Source organism: Bufo bufo, chromosome 8 (genome assembly GCF_905171765.1).
Source record: "Bufo bufo chromosome 8, aBufBuf1.1, whole genome shotgun sequence".
Lineage (NCBI taxonomy): Eukaryota > Metazoa > Chordata > Amphibia > Anura > Bufonidae > Bufo > Bufo bufo.
This window is the reverse complement of record NC_053396.1, coordinates 168,380,187-168,400,797: the sequence shown is the minus strand read 5'-3', so window position 1 is coordinate 168,400,797 and position 20,611 is coordinate 168,380,187. Positions and strand designations below refer to the sequence as shown.

The following is a 20,611-nucleotide window of genomic DNA, read 5'->3' as shown; positions in this document are numbered from 1 at the left end:
TAGGACATGTTATATATATTTTTTTTCGGGGATACATAACGGAGCAAAGGAATCGGGCAGCACACGGAGTGCTGTCCGCATCTTTTGCGGCCCCATTTAAGTGAATGGGTCTGCACCCGAGCCGCAAAAACTGCGGCTCCGATGCGGACCAGAACAATGGTTGTGTGCATGAGGCCTAAATATACAGGAAAGAATGTTTCCTAACAATTTTTCCTCTAAAATAGATTTTATCTTCGGTTTTGTGCGTATTATTGTCAGTCTGTAAAAGCGGCGTACTACTCAGACAACATCGTTCCCAGCAGCGACCTGGGAGTCCAAGATGCATCCAGACATCCTCCCCATGCTGTTCCTGAACCATTTCGGTGGTGTTTCCATCAATTTCGGACTTGTTCCTGTGAACCAGACACCCTTCCCTCTTTAGAGCAGGGGGTGCCTGGTTTAATGCTCAGGTTCCATTAACTTCCATTGTGCCGAGCATCCTGAGGTGTTCTACTCGAGCACCCGACCACTTTGGTGCTCGATCAACACTAGTATGGACATATTAAGACACTGCCCCCTTACACGTGTACTTACCTTCTGTCCAAGTTTTGGGAGAACCATCCACAGTGTTCCCATGAAAATTGCCTTTATGTTCTTTCAACAGGCAAAGTGCCTTCTTGGTCACAGTGTCCCAATTACTTTCCATTCTCCCCTCCCATAGCATAACAAGGCCATAAAAAAAATGCTGAACCAATTTTCTAGTGAACATCTAAAAAATATATACCAACCTGATATTTCATTACGACACCTACTGTCTGACCAGTTTGAACACTCCGCCCATGGCAGGTAACTCGTAAATGAGGCAAATAAATAATATAGACTGTAGGCAACAATAACATTGTAGTAAATAGATACCATTGCTGATATGAGGACACTTGTTACTCCAATACCTGCAATGGAGAAAAAAGGCAGTTCTGTCACAAGCCATTTACTACTCTAGATTAGCATGCAAAGTGAAGCGGAAAATGAATACGTTTAAAGGGGTTATCCAACATTTTAATAAATAACAATAATGGCATTAGAAAGTCTAACTTGTCCCACAAGAAATAAGCCCTCATACAGCTATTTGACTGGAAATATAAAAAAGTTATGGCTCACGAAAATAGGGAAGAAAAATGAAAACGAAAAAAATGAAATAAACTCCGGTATAAGGCATATCCCCTACAATATTAATTGAACGGCAGTTTCATTTAGACACAGTACGGTAATGTTATTTATAAAGCTGTTATTTGGTCTCTGTACTTTTTTCAGCATATATTTAGTATGGCGGTTGTGGCATATATGGCATCATTTTTTAGGTAACTGGTAATGTATGGTCAACATATGGCACTATTATTTGGGCGCCGTAATGTATGGCATTGTACATTACAGATCTGAACAATATGAATTTATAATATGCATGCAGGAGGACTTGCACTCATTATTAGAATTTTTATTTCCTCCTTATTTTTGAAAATTCAAAGATGTGTCTGGATTATTGCACAGCAAAATATGAGCTTTAAAATTTGCACATAAAAGATTATGGGGGACATTAATTAAGACTGCCATTTTCCACCCCGTCTTAAGTCCCTCTACATAACTTTGGCAGTTCCTCCAGCAGTTCCTGCCTACCTTACTGGTGTAGATTTTAAGACTTTTTCCACACCAAAAATGATAGATAAACCGGGTCGGCTGGCTCTTCCGCTTCCCCCGCCCACAGAACGCCCCCTTTTCTCGGATCTCTGGAAAAGTGGCGTGATTGGGGAAAAGTCACTGATTATGCAGCAAAATTGCCATGCAACAAAATCTGCGACTTTAATATGCCACCCCTATATGTAATTTTACTTTTGACATATTTTATCAGGGTATAATCTCTTTGAGGCACATGGTTCGTTTATCATCACATATTGTACTTTACTTAGGTGGTAAAATTTACTGATAAAATATGCGTATCTTTATTAAAAAAATATATATAATCTATGAAAATTTGTAAAAATTGGCATATTTTTCTATTTTCAGCTGCAATATTTCATATATATATACATAAATACAATTCAATATTTTTTGCCGAAATATATTTCCACATCTTTACTTTTTTTTGGGCTGCACTTACAAAAAACTTTAACTTTTTTTTAAATTTAGGAGACTTACCATTTTAACATAAATTTTAAAATTGTTGAAGTGCATATATTTTCCTGCAACAAGCCAAGTTTGCAGAGGCTTATAAGTGTCAGAATAATAGAACGCCCCCAAAAGTGACCCCATTTTGAAAACTAGTTCCCTTAACATATTCATCTATGTGTGTAATGAGTTTTGTGACCCCCTAGTCTTTTAATGCTAAGAAGGTGAAAAAAAAATTAATTTTAATTTTTTACACAAAAGTGTCAATTTAAAGACTGTTTTTTTGTCTACAAAGCACATGAAAATGAAGAAGTACACCCCAAAATGTATCACCTCATTTCTCCTGTCTTCAGAAATACCCCCATTGTGGCCTGAAAATGTTTTAGGCCCTATTGCACACTTGTAATGGCGTTGAGCTGCCAAAACAATAGAAAACATCCATAAATGACCCCGTTTTGAAAACTGGACCCCCTAAGGTATTCATCTAGGGGTGTAGTGAGCTTTTAGACCCCCTGTTTTTTTTGTAGAAATTAATGCTAAGCAGGCAAAAAAACCAAAACATTTTTTACACAAAAGAGTCAATTTAACCCCTTAAGGACTTAGGGCGTACCGGTACGCCCTATTTCCCGAATCCTTAAGGACTCAGGGCGTACCGGTACGTCCTAAGTTTAAATCGAGATTGCGGAGCTGCGGGGGTTAATCCGAACAGGATGCCGGCTTAAATCATTCAGCCGGCATCCTGTCACAACGCCAGGGGGGGTCATGTGGCCCCCCCCCCCGTCTCGGCGATTGCCGCAAACCGCAGGTCAATTCAGACCTGCGGTTTGCTGCGCTTTCTGCAGTTTCTGATCAGGGACCGCGGGGATCAGAAACTTTAAAATGCCCAAAATGTCGATTTTGCACCCCCCCTGCACCCCTGCATGATTTTATCCTGGCGGGTGGTGCAGGGGAGGTTGCGGGCGGTGCGGCAGGCGGGATCGCGATTCCCTGCCCGCCTCCTCTTGAAAATTCATTGGTGGCCAGTGGTTATACCAGAGTGTCAGCACATTGCTGACACTCTGGTATAAACGGCTGACATCTGTGCAGATGTCAGCCGTTTAACCCTTTCTATACCGCGGTCCGTACGGACCGCTGTATGGAAAAGGTTAACTGTCAGAGTCAGGGAGCTCCCTCCCTTTCCCATCGGGGGCTGCTGTGCCTTTGCATCCCCCAGACAGGATGGGGTGACAGAGGGAGGGAGCCCCCCTTCTTACCCTTCCCCGTCTGCTCAGTTGTGGCCACATCCCCAAAAAATAAAATATCATTCCCAAAATGATCCAAACATGAATTAGACATATGGGGAATGTAAAGTAATAACTATTTTTGGAGGTATTACTATGTATTATAGAAGTAGAGAAATTGAAACTTGGAAATTTGCAATTTTTTACAAATTTGGGGTAAATTTGGTATTTTCTTTATAAATAAAAATTATTTTTTTTTACTTCATTTTACCAGTGTCATGAAGTACAATATGTGACGAAAAAACGATCTCAGAATGGCCTGGATAAGTCAAGGCGTTTTAAAGTTATCAGCACTTAAAGTGACAATGGTCAGATTTGCAAAAAATGGCCAAGTCCTTAAGGGGAAATAGGGCTGAGTCCTTAAGGGGTTAAAGACAGATTTTTTTCTACAGAGCACATGAAAATGAAGAAGAACACCCCAAAATACATATCCCTCTTTTTTCCTGTCTTCAGAAGTACCCCCATTGTGGCCCAAATCTTATGTCTTGACAAATGGCAGGGCCCAAACATAAAGGAGCATCCAGTGGCCTTTCAGATAATAAACTGAAAATGGTTCAGACCCCATGACACACATGTAATGGCGTTGAGCTGCAATATGATTGAAAACCCTTATAAATGACCGCATTTTAAAAACTAGATCCCTTAAAGCATGCATCTAGTGGTGTAGTAAGCATGCTGAGTGCAAAATTATTATAGGATGAATTAATGAGTATATATGGTTTTATTCAAATTGTAAATAACATTTTCACAGGAAATTGGAGAAAAAATATTTTTAGATGGGTAACCCTGTTACTGTTTTAGAAATCCGCCACATTCTTATATTTGTGGCACGTACAAATGAGAAGTGAAGCTGTGCACTTATAAGGGAGGCAGATTTCTAAAAAGTCCAAGAAAACTGAGCAAAATGTCTCTAACTATATTGTAAATTCCAGTTTGTTCACAAGATACAAGAACACCGATAAGGCTATAATGACAAGCTGGCATTCAAGGACAGTGACTGGTCATACAATGTCTCTTTAGCCCCATCAATCCCTATATGAGAGACGAACGTGCTAAGTGATGCGGTGCACCATAACAGGCCCCTGCCCAGCAAGGTAGAAACCGCTATGCACACAATTAACCAGTCACCTACAGAATATATAAAAAGACAGTGTCCAGAACCGTCTGTAGGAATAGTAATGGATCACTAATTCCCAAAATTATGTCAGGAATTCTAGACATCCCTTAGTGTACAAACCCTTAGTGTACTGGTAAGGAACAACTCAATCATTAGAGATCCTCCAAATAAAAGAATATCATGCCAATATCATGATACAGTAATGTGAATGGAATTAACAGCTTTGTGTGGCAGGGCATAGTCATAAAAAATGAAATTAGGAAAATTAAGAAAACAAATCAGAAAAGGTAAAATTTGTTCCAATGTCTGAAAAAAAAATTAGCTCCACAGCCCATCCCAAAAGGATCCCTCCCTCCCTGGAAAGCCCACAAACTAAACAGAAAATGAGAATAAATTGACTTCCACCCTTTCTGGTATTAAATAAAATTTGTAATTAGCAACCGTATGGTACGTCTCAAAACAGGGCAGATTGCAGAGGCCTGGTTGTGATGGGCAACTGGGGCAGTAAATTCGGGTGTCCCTCCTCCTTCCGTGTTTGCTACACACCCGGCATCATTTCTGCTGAGGATATGTCTTGCTGGTAGTGGCATGGACGGGGTGAGGGAAGTGGCGTTCTGAAAGCCTTCAAACATCCTCAGATTCAAAGACTTGCCCAGGTGCAGGGGACTCAAACAGTAGACTCTCAATGACCTTCTCCTGGAACTCAAGGATGTTGAGGGTTCCATGGGCCTTTTTAAATAAAACAAAACTATATGTAGCAATCTGAATGAGGTAGATTGCTACCTTTTTATACCAGGCCCTGTTTTTTCGCTTCACCAGGTAGGGTTGAAGCGCTGGTCCGAGAGGTCTACACCTCCCATAAATTTATTATAGTCTGTCACACAGACCGGTTTGTGCTTGTCAGCAGTAGCCCCCGTCTCCCTAACTGCCACTGTGGTGTCTGCGTGCACGGTGGTGAGCATGTAGACATTCTTCCTGTCCTTCCACTTCACTGCAAGCAGCTGGTCACTTGCAAGGGCGAAGGATGATCCTTTCTCCAAACCAGGGCGTTGCCAGGTCAAAACATTCGGGGCTTGAGCCCCGGATGTTTTGTCCAGGGCCCGAATGTTATGGCAGTCGCAGAGCACAGTGTGATACATTAATACTTCGCAGAGCGAAGGAGACAAACAGTGCTCCTCCCTCTCTTCTGCAATACCTATGCTGATTGGTGGAGGAGCAGTCAGGAGGCTTCTCTCATTGCTGCTGCTCAACTAATCAGAGCCTTCTCCTGGCTGGCTCTGTCACACCATGAGAAAAGCCAGCCACAGCCAGCCCCAGTGTAAGTTCTACAGCTGTGTTCTTGGGAATGTGGTGGTTGGAATGTGTGGGGAGGGGGTGGATGAGGGCACCGGCAGCAGGACGGTTACTGCACATTCCAGGGGAAGGTTGTGGACACAATGCACGCTTTATTTTCGAAAGATGGGGAGAGTAATTCCTACAGGCAAATTTCATTCACTCCACTTTCCCTCCATACTAGATTGAAATGATCTTGTAATTACAGTATGTGGGACCAAAAAGCAGACTTACATTATATTTCTACTAAGTCTAATTAATATATACACTAATGTAAAGCTGATTTGTGGTCCCCGATAATTCCAAGTTCGCTCCAATAAGTTATGAAGGGGGCCTGGAGTAAATGACTCTGCCTGTGGCACTCTTTATCTACAAGCATAGCCTCAAATAAAGATCCCCCAGAAAGCCTCTAGATGAAACATCCAATCTAAGACCCCAAATGACAGTGAACAGATCCTAGCCATTAATCCCTTAAAAATTATATGACTGAACTGTACATCATAAGCGTTAAGGGGTTGTATGTGAACACATTTGTCCGGTTAAACAGAGGGAGGGGGCTCCCTCTGTCACGCCATCAGTGCCCTGTGATGTGACTATGGGCACATATCACTCAAGCCTTAATTAGCCATTTTATAAAATAAATGTCTTATTTATAATGCATGGTGAATGCCAGAAAGGGTCATATTTCATCTGTCCCCACCAAAAACACAGAAAAAGTGATCAAAAAGTTGCAGGTACCCCAGAATGAAAACAGTTCATAATGCAAAAAATAAGCCTCATAGAGCTCCATCAACAGAAAAAATAAAAACATTTTGAATCAAAAACAGATAAAAACAAAACAAAAAAGAAGCATGTACAAAGGTTGGAAGTGTGGTATTGTCATGGATCAGTCACTGGATTTATTTAAAGGGAACCTGTCATCACCTTTATGGTGCCCATACTAACGGCAGAATAAAGTAGAGACAGGTGAGTTGATTTCAGCAGTCTGTCATTTATAAGTTAAAAATAAGTGGTTGCCAAGAACCAACATCACAATCATTGCAGACTGGGCCTGGAAAAGGGTCACGGCCACCGGAGAAGAGTCATGGTTATTCATTAATTCCTGCTCTCCATGCCCACATGCTGGTGATTGACAGGCTTTTACCTAGTTGTCTCCCTTTCTCTCTAGGAGACAACTGCCAATCATCAGGAGATGGGTTGTGGAGAGCAGGAGATTATGAATAACCATGACACTTCTCAGGTAGATTTGACTCTTTTCCAGGCCAGTGCTGCAATGATTATGATGCTGGTTCTCGGCAACCACTTACTTTTAGCTCATGAGTGACACACCGCTGAAATCAGCATTTCTGTCACTAATTTATGCTACCCTCAGTGAAGTCAGCATAAAGTTGATGACAGGTTCCCTTTAATTGTTATCCACCAAAAACCCATGCACTCTTGGCTAGTATGTTTGGGTAAGGGGGAGTTGAAAGAGACAGCTATCCTAACGCTGGATTGACATCACCTTTCATTTTTCGTTCTTCTGATCCATTCTGAAGAACAGAAAAAAAATAAAAGATCATGTAAAAAAAAAACGGATCCTGTGCATCCATTATGAACATTGTGCATCTGTTTTAGCCATTTCCATCAGAGATTGTTTTTTGTTTTTTTAAGGTGGAAAAAAAGTCCTGCATGCAGTACTTTTTTTCTGTCTAAAAAACGGATCTCAGGCGGAAATGGCTAAAAAGTATAATCTGTTTCTAGTGCTAAGGCGTGATTATGTGGGGAGGAGGGGACAGGGCGGATATTTCAAGAATATGGCACATATGTATTGGGGCTTGGGCCCTGGATCTTTTGAGACCCTAGCAACGCCCCTGCACCAAACGCTTGGCCACCAGCGGTTGTGGGTATCCCACTCTATTTTTACGGACTGTCCCACAATCCCCTGTGTTTGCAGCATGGAGGGATTTATAAAGGGCTATACTAGTGTAAAAATTATCGGTCTTCATGTGGTACCCTTTATGCAGTAATGGCGCCAATAGATTCCACACAATTTTTCGTCATGTCCCAATATGTTCGGGGCAGCCTGGGGGGTTAAGTTGGGAGTCTCTGACTTCATATACAGATAGACCGCAGGTGTAGCCAGTTGTGCTCTCGCACACCTCATATAATTTTACCCCATATCTGGCATGCTTGGAGGGAATAAATTGACGGAAGGAAAGGCAGTCTTTAAAACTGAAAAGGGATTCATCGACAGATTTTTTTCAGGGGTATATAAGTTTAAGAATAAAGTTGGAAGGAGGGAAATAAGGGGTCTCAATTTATTTAGGCGGTCGTTGGCTGGGTCAGTTCTGGGGGGAATTGAGAATTCTCCAAAAAATGCATAAACCGCATTAGGGCTTCGTAGCGGTTTCGGGACATACCTGGTGCAAACACAGGGGTTGAGTGCAGGGCCGGTGCAAGGATTTTTGCCAACACAAGCTGAAGCTACATTTTGTCTCCCCCCCTTTCACATCACCCCCCCATGTCAGATTTCTCCCCCTCCATGTCACATTTCTTCCCCTCCATGTCACATCACCCCCCCATGTCACATCACCCCCCATGTCACATTTCTCCCCCTCTATGTCACATTTCTCCCCCTCCATGTCACATTTCTCCCCCCATGTTACATCACCCCCCCATGTCACATTTCTCCCCTCCATTTCACATTTCTACCCCTCCATGTCACAGTTCTCCCCCCATGTCACATTTCACCCCTTCAACATCACATTTTTCCCCCTCCGCTCCATGTCACATTTCTCCCCCTCCATGTCACATTTCTCCCCCTCCATGTCACATTTCTCCCCCTCCATGTCACATCACCCCCTCCTTTTTATATCAGCCCCTTCGTGTCACATCACATCACCCTCTTTGTGTCACATTTCTTCCCCCCCATGGCACATCATCCCCCCCATGTCACATTTCTCCCCCTCCATCGTGATTTATTTAAAGAGGACCTTTCATGGGTCCAAACATTGTAATAAAACTATCTGTATATGTAGTGCGCCATCCAGGGATCTCCCTGCACTTACTATTATTCCTGGGCGCCGCTCCGTTCGCCCGCTGTGGCCCCCGTTACTGTCTCCGGCGCTGTATGATAATTACTACTATCGGAGCAATGGAGAGGAGATATCAGCTTCCCTCCTGGGCGTTCCTTCTTCCTGGCTGTAGTGCTGTCCAATCGTAGCGCAGAGCGTCACAGACGGGAAGAAGGTGGGGTTTTTTTCTCCCTGGCTGTGATGCTCAGGGGGAAGGAACGCCCAGGGAGAGAAGCTGATGTCTCCTCCCTGTTGCAAAGTTAGTAGTAATTAGCATACGGCGCGGGAGACAGTAATGGGGGCTACAGCGGGTGAATGGAGCGGCGCCCAGAGATAATAGTAAGTGCAGTAATATCCCTGGGCGCCGCACTACATATACAGATAGTTATCTTACAATGTTTGGACCTATGACAGGTCCTCTTTAAAAAAAATCTTTTTTCCGCCCCCCCCTTGGCTCGGCGTCTCTGCGCCCTAAGGCAGCCGCTTGGTCTGCCTTATTATAGCGCTGGGCCTGGTTGAGTGGACAGTACTTGCAGCCCAATAGGATTGGACAGATGTTTTTTTTTACTATGCAATTGCGACATCCGTGCGGCTGCTGCAGATGGATCCAGACCTATTCAACTTGAATGGGTCCATGAACCATTAGCACCGCAAAAAAATAGAACATTCAAGTGAATGGGTCCGCATATATAATTCGGTGCAAAAACGGCATATTGCGGACCTGCTGTTTGTGGGCCGCAATTCTGGCCCAGCCGGCACACGTTCCTGTGCATGATCCCTTAGTTTGATGGGGTGGCCAGCTCTAGGAAGAGTTCTAGTTGTTTCAATCTTCTTCCATTTAAGAATAATGGAGGCTACTGTGCTCTTGGGATCTTTCAGTGCAGCAGAATTTTTTTTTACCCTTCTTCAGATTTGTGCCTCCACACAATCATGTCTCTGGGCTCTACAGGCAGTTCTTTGTGCCTTGTGGCTTGGTTCTTAATTTGATATGCATTGTCAGCTGTGAGACCTTGTACAGACAGGGCTGTGTCTTTTCAAATCATGTCCAGTCAACTGAATTTACCACTGGTGGACTCCAATCAAGGTATAGAAATATCTCAAACATGATCCAGAGAAATGGGAAGCCCACAGAGCTAAATTCCAAGTGTCATAGCAAAGGGCCTAAAGACGTATGTCCATGCAAAATTTTAGTTTTTCCTTTTCAATAAATTTGAAAATAAAATAAAATTGAAAATTCTGTTTTCACTTTCTCATGATGGAAAATTTTTCCTTGTCCTGTAATTGAATGTCATATGAATGTGAGCCAAAGCTGAAATGAGCCATCTGCTTTTAGATTTACCTTTGTTTATCAGATTTGTTGCTGTCCAACTTGTATATTGAGACATTAGTATTTCAAAATCTGTGTTGCAAGGAGCAAATACATTTTCATGTCACTGTAGTTGTAATTGAAATTTGCAGACATCTCTAAAACTTTCCCATAACCAGCAAAGAGAAAACCACAAATGAAATCCAGAATTCTAAATCTTACCTTGGAAGAGTGGCACAATCCTCCATATCGCAACAGGACCCAGACTGGCAAATTGTCCGAGTGAACATTCCAAAAAACACATGGGCAAACCAGCAAATGCCAGCATGATTATAAAAGGGATTAGGAAGGCTCCTGAAAAATTGAAACACATTGTTACCTATTTGTTATCTTTTTGGATGAGTGAATCTTTCGAAATGATCTTCTGTGTTAAGGTTCCAAAATCCTAATCATTCAGATTGAGCTAACAATTCTAGCCTGGAGCATCACCATCTTTACCAAGGAGTAGAAAATCATTGCTTTAAGTGGTTTTCCAAGACTTAAATATTAATTTCCCATCCTATATCAGATCGGTGGAGTTCTACTCCTTGCACCCCCACCCAACACTCAGACGAATGCTATGACCTCTTCCTTTCTTCTGACGTCATGCCCATTGGTCACATGAATGAACTTGAGCTACAATACCAAGCATGACCAATATACAATGTATGGTATCATTCTTGGTATACTGTGAAGAGGTCCCTAATAGCTAATCGGCTGGAGTATTGGGAATGGGACTCACAACTATCTGATAGTATTGATCTATCCTGTGGATAGGCCATCAATATTTATTTAATGTAAAACCCTTATAACCCCAGTCTGACTATCTGTGATGGGATCCCTCCCTGTTCATGGATGCACAAGATGAGGGGAATGCAAAAGAACCACCCCGACCACATGACTACAGTATATACTATAGAATTGCCTATATACTATAGGCTGAGTTGTACACAACCAAAATGCAGAACAAAGTCACTGTATTGAGAGCATGCTTAGAAAACAAGATGTATAGAAGGTAATAGGGTTTTCCTGGATCTCGCTTGTAGAACAAAATTTGTAATATAGTTACCATCTCGAAGTTGTATGGATCAGTCATTTAAGTACCAGTTATGTGATGTTCCTGTTCTGAATATTCTGCATCTGCTAATGTCACATCCTTCACCAGGTTTGCTGCCTTGGCTATAGACAGTAAAAAACTCCTGACTCTATTTCATCTGTGCATGCGCCAGGGAGGCAAATAGTTCTTGCCCCATCTGCAGCACCTCTCTCGTTCTGCGCTGGTAAAAGAGGTGATGTCATCAGATGCAGGACTATCAAAGAAGTAGTGTCATGTGACCAGGTTCCCGAGTGGCCGATTCATGCAACTTCAAGAGGTTAAAGTATATTAGAAACTTTTACAAGTAACATATGAGTAATTAAGGAAGATTTGTGAAAGCTTTGAAGATAACCTGTATTCACACCTGAGACAAGGCACAACTGTATTTACTATGCAGTAACAGTAAAAATAAGAATATTAACTTTAAAGAGAATCTGTCCATTCTCCTGAAATTCTCCTGACATTACAGAATGCTTGTATTCTGCATAAAACATGAATTTTGGAGCCCATCTTCTTACAATTACATATGTTGTTTGAAAAAATATTTTAAAAAAATGCCTTTTTCCTTTGAAATATATATGAAAAAAAATATTATTTCTATTGTGGCATCCTTAATGACCACATTTTTTAATCTCGTTTGGTGAACATTGCAAAGAATAATTAAAAAATGTCAATCAATCAAAAAGTCAAATTTATCCCAAAATGCCACCAATGAAAATTACAAAAAACAAACCCTTAAACAGCTCAGTAAATGGAAAAATAAAAATGTCCTGGGTCTTTGAATGCGGCAACATAAAAACAAATTAAAAAATTCACAAATAAACTAGCACTCACCATCCAAATCACATCTAAAACCAATTTGATATGAAAGGTAGATTAAAAATTACTATTTATTTCATACATGAAACAAAAAAAATAGAAAAAGATATATATAAAAATTTTGGCTTATAAAGTTGTTGTACTCGCCAATTGCAATATGAAATTGTTGTACTCGCAAATTGCAATAAGAAAATTTACAAATACTGTGATCAGTAAGATTTCTTAAGATTTCTTATTTTTCTCAATATTTTTGAAATCTTACTGATCACAAAAGAATCAACATGTGTAGGCAATAATGAACTTAATAAAAGCAAGTAAATAAGGCAAAATCATGTTGGACTATAATGGGATGGCCTGTCCCTTTAAGAGATCCATGTCTGGTTTTGGTGGGTTCCCTAAAGAAAAGGGTATAAAAGGAGGGTAGATGTGATTCATAATATGGCCACTGAGGAAGAGGTTAGAAGAACTTGAAAACGTGTCTGACGCAATTAAAGATCGCAACTACCCACCATTACCCGTTCATATTGCCTATCCAATTGCGATACTTTAAAAAAAATATTGCAAGACTAACTAAGAAGATCTCTCCTTTTGCTTCATTCAACACCCATCCAGAACTATCACGTGACAGAAAGAGAAATAAAAGCTCCGATATAGAAGTCACGTGACGGAGCATTACTTGAGACGCCAGTGTCAGCGCGAAAGAACACGGCCGCTACACAGAAAGCCGACACATACAGATCTCACAAAAAATATGAGGGTGGGTGAGTGTAATTACACCACGAGGGACGCCTCTGGTGTGCACGCTGAAGCAATTATTAAGTAAGTAGAGACATATTTATTTATCTCAAAAAAGGGCTGGGCACTCTCTATATCTGGAGTATGTGGTACTTTATTACATAAAATCCAATGTTAATAGTTAATACTCCTAAAATAACACTACAATCAATAACAGGTCTGGCCAGACCAAAACAATACCTATTAGACAATGCTAATATTATTAAAACAATCTTAGATTAAGAACAAGGTGCTCATTGGTAAGTCTTCGATCCAATGTCCAGATTTCACATAAATAATCGCAGGATTAAAAAATGATGTTAAATATTCGAGATTCTCCTATAGAGCTTATATATGTGCACAGAATTGTGCACAAATAGTCGTGAAATATTCGAGAAATATTCAAAATTGCTCCGAATTTTTTCAATAGTTTATAGTCTGTTAGTGAACAAGTCGAAAAATGTCTTACAGTATATTCGAATAGGACTATGTGTTGATTATATTTTCATCGCAAATACTTATTCCATCTCTAATTGTGTTGTCTACACACGAAACAGATGTACGTAGGCGGATCCAATGGACGGTCCGCGGCGTCCCGCGTGGTGATTCAAGCCCAATCTTCCGCTGCTGCTTATTCACATGAGTGTCGGCTTTAACGAGGAATAGTAATATACGACTTTTGCTAAAATGTCAAGAATATCTCGACAACAGATGTCCTTTGCCGTTCACTTTAACAGATTAGGTTTTCACTTACTGGCGCCAGTAGCTCCTTTATGTTTTTGATTCCACAGATTCTCAATAGTTTTTCTTTAAAACATCCAAAGTTGTGAAAGCTGGTGGTCCTTGTGTTGAATAGGGGGGTCCAGTACCAAACGCGTTTCGAGGCTCTAAGTGGCCCCTTCCTCAGTGGTTGACCTCCCCTCCATAATGCCTGTCCTTATATAGGGGAATTAGAGACATGCAAGATGGGAAATGGATCTGGTTTTCCCTAATCTCTGTAATGGATTTTGTAATGGATTCTGTCTAAATCAAACATTACTCTTTTCTCTAATAAAGATACTATATTTTTAATAAATTTTCATCATGCATATTCAACAAGTTCTATAGATCTTATTGCACCAAAAAACGCAAAATATTGAAAAAAGCATGTGCGGTATTGGTGCGTTTTCATTGCGTTTTCATTAAAAACATGCATTTCAACCATATTGATACATATATACCCTATATAAATGGCTAAGAATGCGTGTAAAAGTGTACATAACCATATAAAAAAGTGTACATAACCATATAAAAAACATAAAAATGTACAAACATATAATTGATGCCTTCATGTTGATAAATTATGGGTCCTGTAGTCTTATGTCATACAACGGTGAGGGGATATCTCCGTTGAAAACTACGTAATTTAAAGTGAGGTCTACCTATAAACGTTCCTAAAAACTATTTCAAAATTGATATAAAATAGATAAAATTGATATAAAATAGATAAAAAAGATAAAAATAACAAGAGATAGCTTCCTGCTGGCTTGGTGTATTTATTAAGGTAAAAATGTCGTATGATAAGGGTTAGTGCCATCGGCAAAAAGGGACCGGTCACCTTAAATTATGGTACGGTCCCAAGCCACCGGTGGCACCCACCCCAAATCGCCCCTACAGGAAGCCAAAAAGTTCAAATTCGGAGTTCAACCCCATTGGCAGGAGTGTGTCGAATTCAAAAAATTTCTGTGTCTCCGCTCTCGACATCCTGCCAATATGGTCTCCTCCCCTCCAATCCTTCTGAATTTTTTCAAGAGCCGCAAACTTAAGACCTGAAGGGTCCTGGTTGTGCACACTTTTAAAATGGCTCGAAAGAGAGTGGTTTTCGAAACCCTTTTTGATCTTAGCAATATGCTCTGCTATTCTTTTTTTCAATAGCCTCTTAGTTCTTCCAATGTATTGTCGTCTACAGGGGCATTCAATGATATAAATAACGTCACTTGAATCACAAGATAAAAATTCTTTAATGTTATGTTCATGCCCATTTGAAGTGGATGTTATATCCATTGTTTTTTTAGGAAAGGTCATGGACTTGCAATTATTGCACTGTCCACACCTAAAAAAACCTTTAATGTCTGCCCATTTTTGTATAGTTTGTGATTTTTTCGTTCTGGATTTAATAGATGGAGCTACCTTGAGGCCTAGATTTGTGGATAGTCTGGCATCATGGCTCCAATAATCTTGTCTTTCTGGACCATGTGCCATTGTTTTCTGATGATCTTTTGAATTTTTACATATTGTTCGTTGTATGGTAATATCATCCTCACCTGCTCCTCAACTTTCTTTTTTTGGGATCCAATAATATCATCGAAAAAGGAGCTCCTATCCATATTTCAGACCCTATCAAGGGTTTCATCAAGCATTTTCAGGGGATATTGTTTTTCCAAAAACAGTTTTTTCATATTTATCGCTTCCAATTCAAATTGTTGATCTACTGTACAATTTCTTTTTATTCTTCTAAACTGTCCTTAGGGGATGTTTAGAAGCCATTTTGGAAGGTGACAGCTACTATACAGTATAAAACTATTACGTGCTGTTGGTTTAATAAAAGTGCTGCACTTTATTGTATTATCTTCCATCTGGATTTGTAAATCTAAAAACTCAAGTTTGGTTTGGCTAGTTGTGGAGGTGAACTTCAAGTTAAAATTGTTATTATTAATATCGTCTAAAAACTGATCTAAATTTGATTGGCCTGATTGCCAGATAAAAAATACATCATCGATGTACCTCTGCCATAGCACCAGGTCTGTCCCCAGTTTGGGAGTTATAATGGTTTCCTCCCAATTGGCCATAAATAGGTTCGCATAACTGGGGGCAAACCTGGTGCCCATGGCAGTACCCTGGGTTTGTAGATAAAATTGACCATTAAAATCAAAATAATTGTGTTTAAGAATAAAGTTTATCCCTTCTATAATAAAATCCACTTGTGCATTAGGAAGAATCTTATCCTTTAGAAATTCCTTTTTTATTGCATCTTTCCCCTGATCGTGATCAATTACTGTATATAATGACTGCACATCCAAGGTGCCCATTATCCAATTTGAATTGCAATCTAAATTTTCTATTATCTTGATAATTTGGGTCGTGTCTTTTGTATATGACGGTATTAATTTGACTTTGGGCTGGAGTAATGTATCAATGTATTGGGATAAGTTCGCAGTTAGTGATCCAATACCCGATACTATTGGTCTTCCTGGTGGGTCTGCTTTATTTTTGTGGATTTTCGGAAGACAATAAAAAATTGGTATTCTTGGTTGGTTATTCAGGATAAAAAGATGTTCATCATCTGTTAAAATGCCTTTCTCCAAACCTCTATTACATAATAAAATCAATTCTTTTTGAAACATCTCAGTTGGGTTTCTTGTAATGGGTTTATATGTATTAGTCCCTAGGACTGCTTTACACCTATTAATCCTACACCTACCTCTATTCCTAAAACTTAACCTTTATTGGTATGCTCATAATAATTAGTGTTGATCACGAATATTTGAATTGCGAATTTTAATCGCGAATATCAGCACTTTGAGAATTCGCGAATATTTTGAATATCACTAAATATATTCGTAATCACGAATATTTGATTTTTTTTTAAATACCAGTTCATGCTAATTTTTATGCGAAAATTTTATGCGAATTTTATGCGAATTTTCGCAATCAAGAAAATAATGCCTGGAGATCATGAATTCGCAAATTTTCGAATATATGGCGAATATTCGCCCAAATATTTGCGAAATATCGTGAATTCGAATATTGCCCCTGCTGCTCATCACTAATAATAATATTGCTAGTTACTAGCTACATATTTAAAATTCCAGGGGGGGGCAGAGCCTGCACCGGAGCTGTATGGCAGCATGAAGTGAAGCTCTGCTGCGATCGTATCCCTCTCAGCTTTAATTCAGCGGCACTTAAGCTCGAAAATGGTCAAAATCAGTGGCCCCAGACCCACTGAAGCCCAGGGAACCGTTAAGGAACAGTCTAGTGGAGAATCCATTGAGAAATTCATTAAAAAAGCAGCGCAGATACATGTGGCTAAAGAAATCAAGATGGCGCCCGGAACGCCGAAAGCTGCTGGGAGCGCACAGAAACATACAGCGGTAGCTGAAAAGGTAAGGGAGGTCTCCCCTGGGGATGATACCCTTCCCATCTCTAGAGCATTCCTGAAAGATGCCTTGTTAGAAGCACTGGAACCGCTCAGGTCAGATCTCACCTCAATAAAAGAGGACATGCGTCACATTGGGAGGAGGGTTGAGACACTTGAGGACAATCAGTCTGCTATTTTAACACATCAGAGTGCTGTCTCTTCCACGCTGACCCTGCACCAGGCACACATGAACTCCCTCTATACGCTCCTAGAGGATCATAAAAACAGGAGCAGACGCAATAATCTGAGGTTCAGGGGCATACCTGAGTCTGTAGGCCCAACTGAGATACCAGAAGCTGTTATGAATATTTGCCTGCAACTGCTCGGCCCAGACTCATCTCATGAAATCATCATTGAGAGGGCCCACAGAGCCTTACGACCCAAGCCTAGACCAGCGGAACCTCCAAAAGACGTAATTTGCAAATTTTTGCACTATCCAGTTAAAGACGCGATCCTTAATAAGGCAAGAAATATTCAACATCTAACTTTGGAGGATAGTCCTATCACCATTTATCAAGATCTAGCCCAATCCACTTTGAAAAAAAGGAGGGCATTGAAACCACTTACGGATTGGCTCCGCAACAAAAAAATTATTTACAAGTGGCTATTCCCCTTCGGGCTGTCGTTTTTATACGAAGGTCGGCGTATTTCTATATCTTCTTTCACCGACCTACCCAAAGCATATGACATCCTACAAGTCGACAGTCTACCCATTGAGAACTGGGACTACATCCAAAGTAATAACCCACTTTCAGAACTTCCATCGGCTGATCAATGGGAGACTCCTCGTCCCTGCAAACCTCAAAGAACCAGGAGAGGTCGACACTCCACTCCAAGACGACTTCCACTTCATGATGCATGAAGGACTCAAGGCTTAATTTTGGGTTCTGTTTGATATACATTAAGATTATTTTGAATAGTTTTACCACCTAAATAATACTTAAGAAAAGTTTCTCCCTAAGTAGAGCATAACACTTTATTTTGAGTTATAGTATACCTTTACTAAGTGCCAAATAGAAAATAACTATGAGGGAACGGAAATTTGTCACATTACAATGTGTACAAGTACCCCCCCATCCCACTCTTGGAGTAATTTGACTCTAATGTTAATGATCTTAATAATTGATCAATTTTTCTTGTTGTTCTCACTGTTGTTTATATTTTATTGTTGGTTACATGACAGGTACCATAAGAAATCAACCTTATTTCATCAGAATGAAGAGGGGCACTTCTGCGGCCCTGTAACTCCGCCCTGGATGGCTAAGTACAAAAAAAAAGCACACATACATCTTATGTTAAAATCTTTCAGCGGTACACACTCAGTCATTCTATTACCAGATGGCTGAGATGTGCATTGCTTTTTTTAACGTTAAGGGTTTTAACGCCCCATCGAAACGTAGTCAAGTGTTCTCCTTTGCTAAAAAAGAAGGCTGCTCAGTCTTAATGCTCCAGGAGACGCACTTTAAATTTAATAAATACCCAGACCTATCCCGATCCTTGTACCCACTTTGGTACCACTGTGGCTTGAATTCAGCAGCATCCAGAGGCGTGAGCATAGGGTTCCAGAGGGTCTGCCTTTTACATACATATCTCATGTCCAAGATGTAGATGGCAGGTATTTAATGTTAAAGGGAAGAGTGGCAAACCAAATTTATACCTTTGCGAATGTTTACGCTCCAAATGTTAACCAGATCTCATGGCTGAGCGAGACGCTTACCCTTTTGGAATCATTTAGGGAGGGGGTAGTTGTGCTTGGAGGTGATCTGAATTTAGCAATTGACCCTTCTTTGGACTCATCGTCTAAAAAAATCAGCCCTTTCCACCAGAGCAATTAGACATTTGAGGAATAAACTGCATCAAGGTGCTCTTTATGATATATGGCGTCTTCGTAACCCCTCCAGGCAGGACTACACCTTTTTTTCTCACCCTCACAATTCATATCAAAGGCTCGACTATATATTTATGTCGAAATTAAAATTCAAGCCCCCTTATTAGAACCTAAAGCCTTCAGGTGGCGACTTAATGAACAGTTGATCTCCACAGAAGAGAATAGAAAACACACTCAAAAGATTCTGGAGGAATTCTTCTCCTTTAACTCCCTTCCTGAGACTTCCCCTCATGTATTATGGGATACACACAAGGCCTATATGAGAGGCCAGTTTATTAATATGGGTTCAAGAATTAAAAAAGAAAGGAAGAAGAAAGTAGAAGATCTCTTAACCCAGATCCATAGACTAGAAGCCATACATAAAAGATCTTTATTAGACTCTCATTTGAAGGAACTCCTAGAAATGAAAAACTCCCTAAAGAACTTACTTAATGCAACTTCAGCTAAGTATTATCTCCATGCGCAATACAAATACTATGCGTATGGGGATAAGGCTTCTAAGTTCATGATGCAGCGTATTAAACAAAGGAAATCTCTGAATTATATACACAAAATTAGACTTTCTAGGAGGGAAGTAGTATCTTCCACAACAGAGATAGCCAAACAATTTCAAAGGTTTTATTACTCCCTATACAACATAAAAGAAGAGGATAAGAAAACTGATACCCCCCTTCCCCACCCCCTAAAGGAATCAGTAACTTCCTTCTTGAAATCCCTTGCCCTGCCGACCTTGTCGGACTCTCAAGCTCAGATTCTGCAGGCACCCTTTAAGATGGAGGAACTATTGTCGGCAATCAAACAACTCCCTAATGGAAAAAGTCCTGAACCTGATGGTTATCCGGCCTTATATTACCGCACTTTTCAGAATATAGTAGGACCATATCTCATCCCCATATTTAATAGCTCCCTGTCTGGTGTTCCACTATCCATAGATATGACTAGAGCACATATCACACTGATTCCGAAAGAGGGCAAAGACAGCTCCCATTGCTCTAATTATCGCCCAATTTCCCTGTTAAACCTAGACCTGAAGTTATTAGCCAAGATGCTAGCCACACGTCTATCCTCCTTCCTTCCATATTTAATCAAAAATGACCAAGTGGGTTTCGTCCGTGGTAAATAGGGTAGAGATAATACCGCTAAGGTGTTAAACGCTATTTACTTTGCAAAAAAGTCTAAAAGGCCTCTAGTCCTCCTTACCACGGATGCAGAAAAAGCCTTTGACAGGGTTAGTTGGGAATATATGAGAGAAGTTCTTAAAACTATTAAAATACCTGACCCATATATTAATGCTATTTTCTCCCTATATACCCATGCATCAGCAACCATCATTATTAACGATACTTTGTCCCCCTCTTTTGATATCATAAATGGCACCAGACAGGGCTGCCCACTTTCATCTCTGTTATTTGTTCTTATAATGGAAACACTGCTCCAGGCTATTAGGTTGGAAAAAGGGATCGTGGGCATAAAGATAAATCAATTTGAACATAAGGTGGCTGCCTTCGCAGACGACCTGCTAATAATGAATACCAACCCAACCAAAGCACTACCATTGATATATAAGATACTGGAACAATTTAGCTCT

At 40.4% G+C, this 20,611-nt stretch overlaps 1 protein-coding gene across 2 annotated transcripts in view; it reads right to left on the bottom strand.

Annotated features, from left to right (window-relative positions):
- LOC120977380 (sodium- and chloride-dependent neutral and basic amino acid transporter B(0+)-like) overlaps positions 1-20,611 on the bottom strand; it is a 123,485-nt gene that overhangs the window by 64,589 nt on the left and 38,285 nt on the right. For both annotated transcript variants that reach the window (XM_040405306.1, XM_040405308.1), the window contains 2 exons: positions 10,453-10,584; positions 768-929 (listed from right to left, as the gene is read on the bottom strand). In XM_040405306.1, coding sequence (XP_040261240.1) covers positions 768-929; positions 10,453-10,584 — 294 coding nt within the window. The remainder of the gene's footprint in view (positions 1-767; positions 930-10,452; positions 10,585-20,611) is intronic.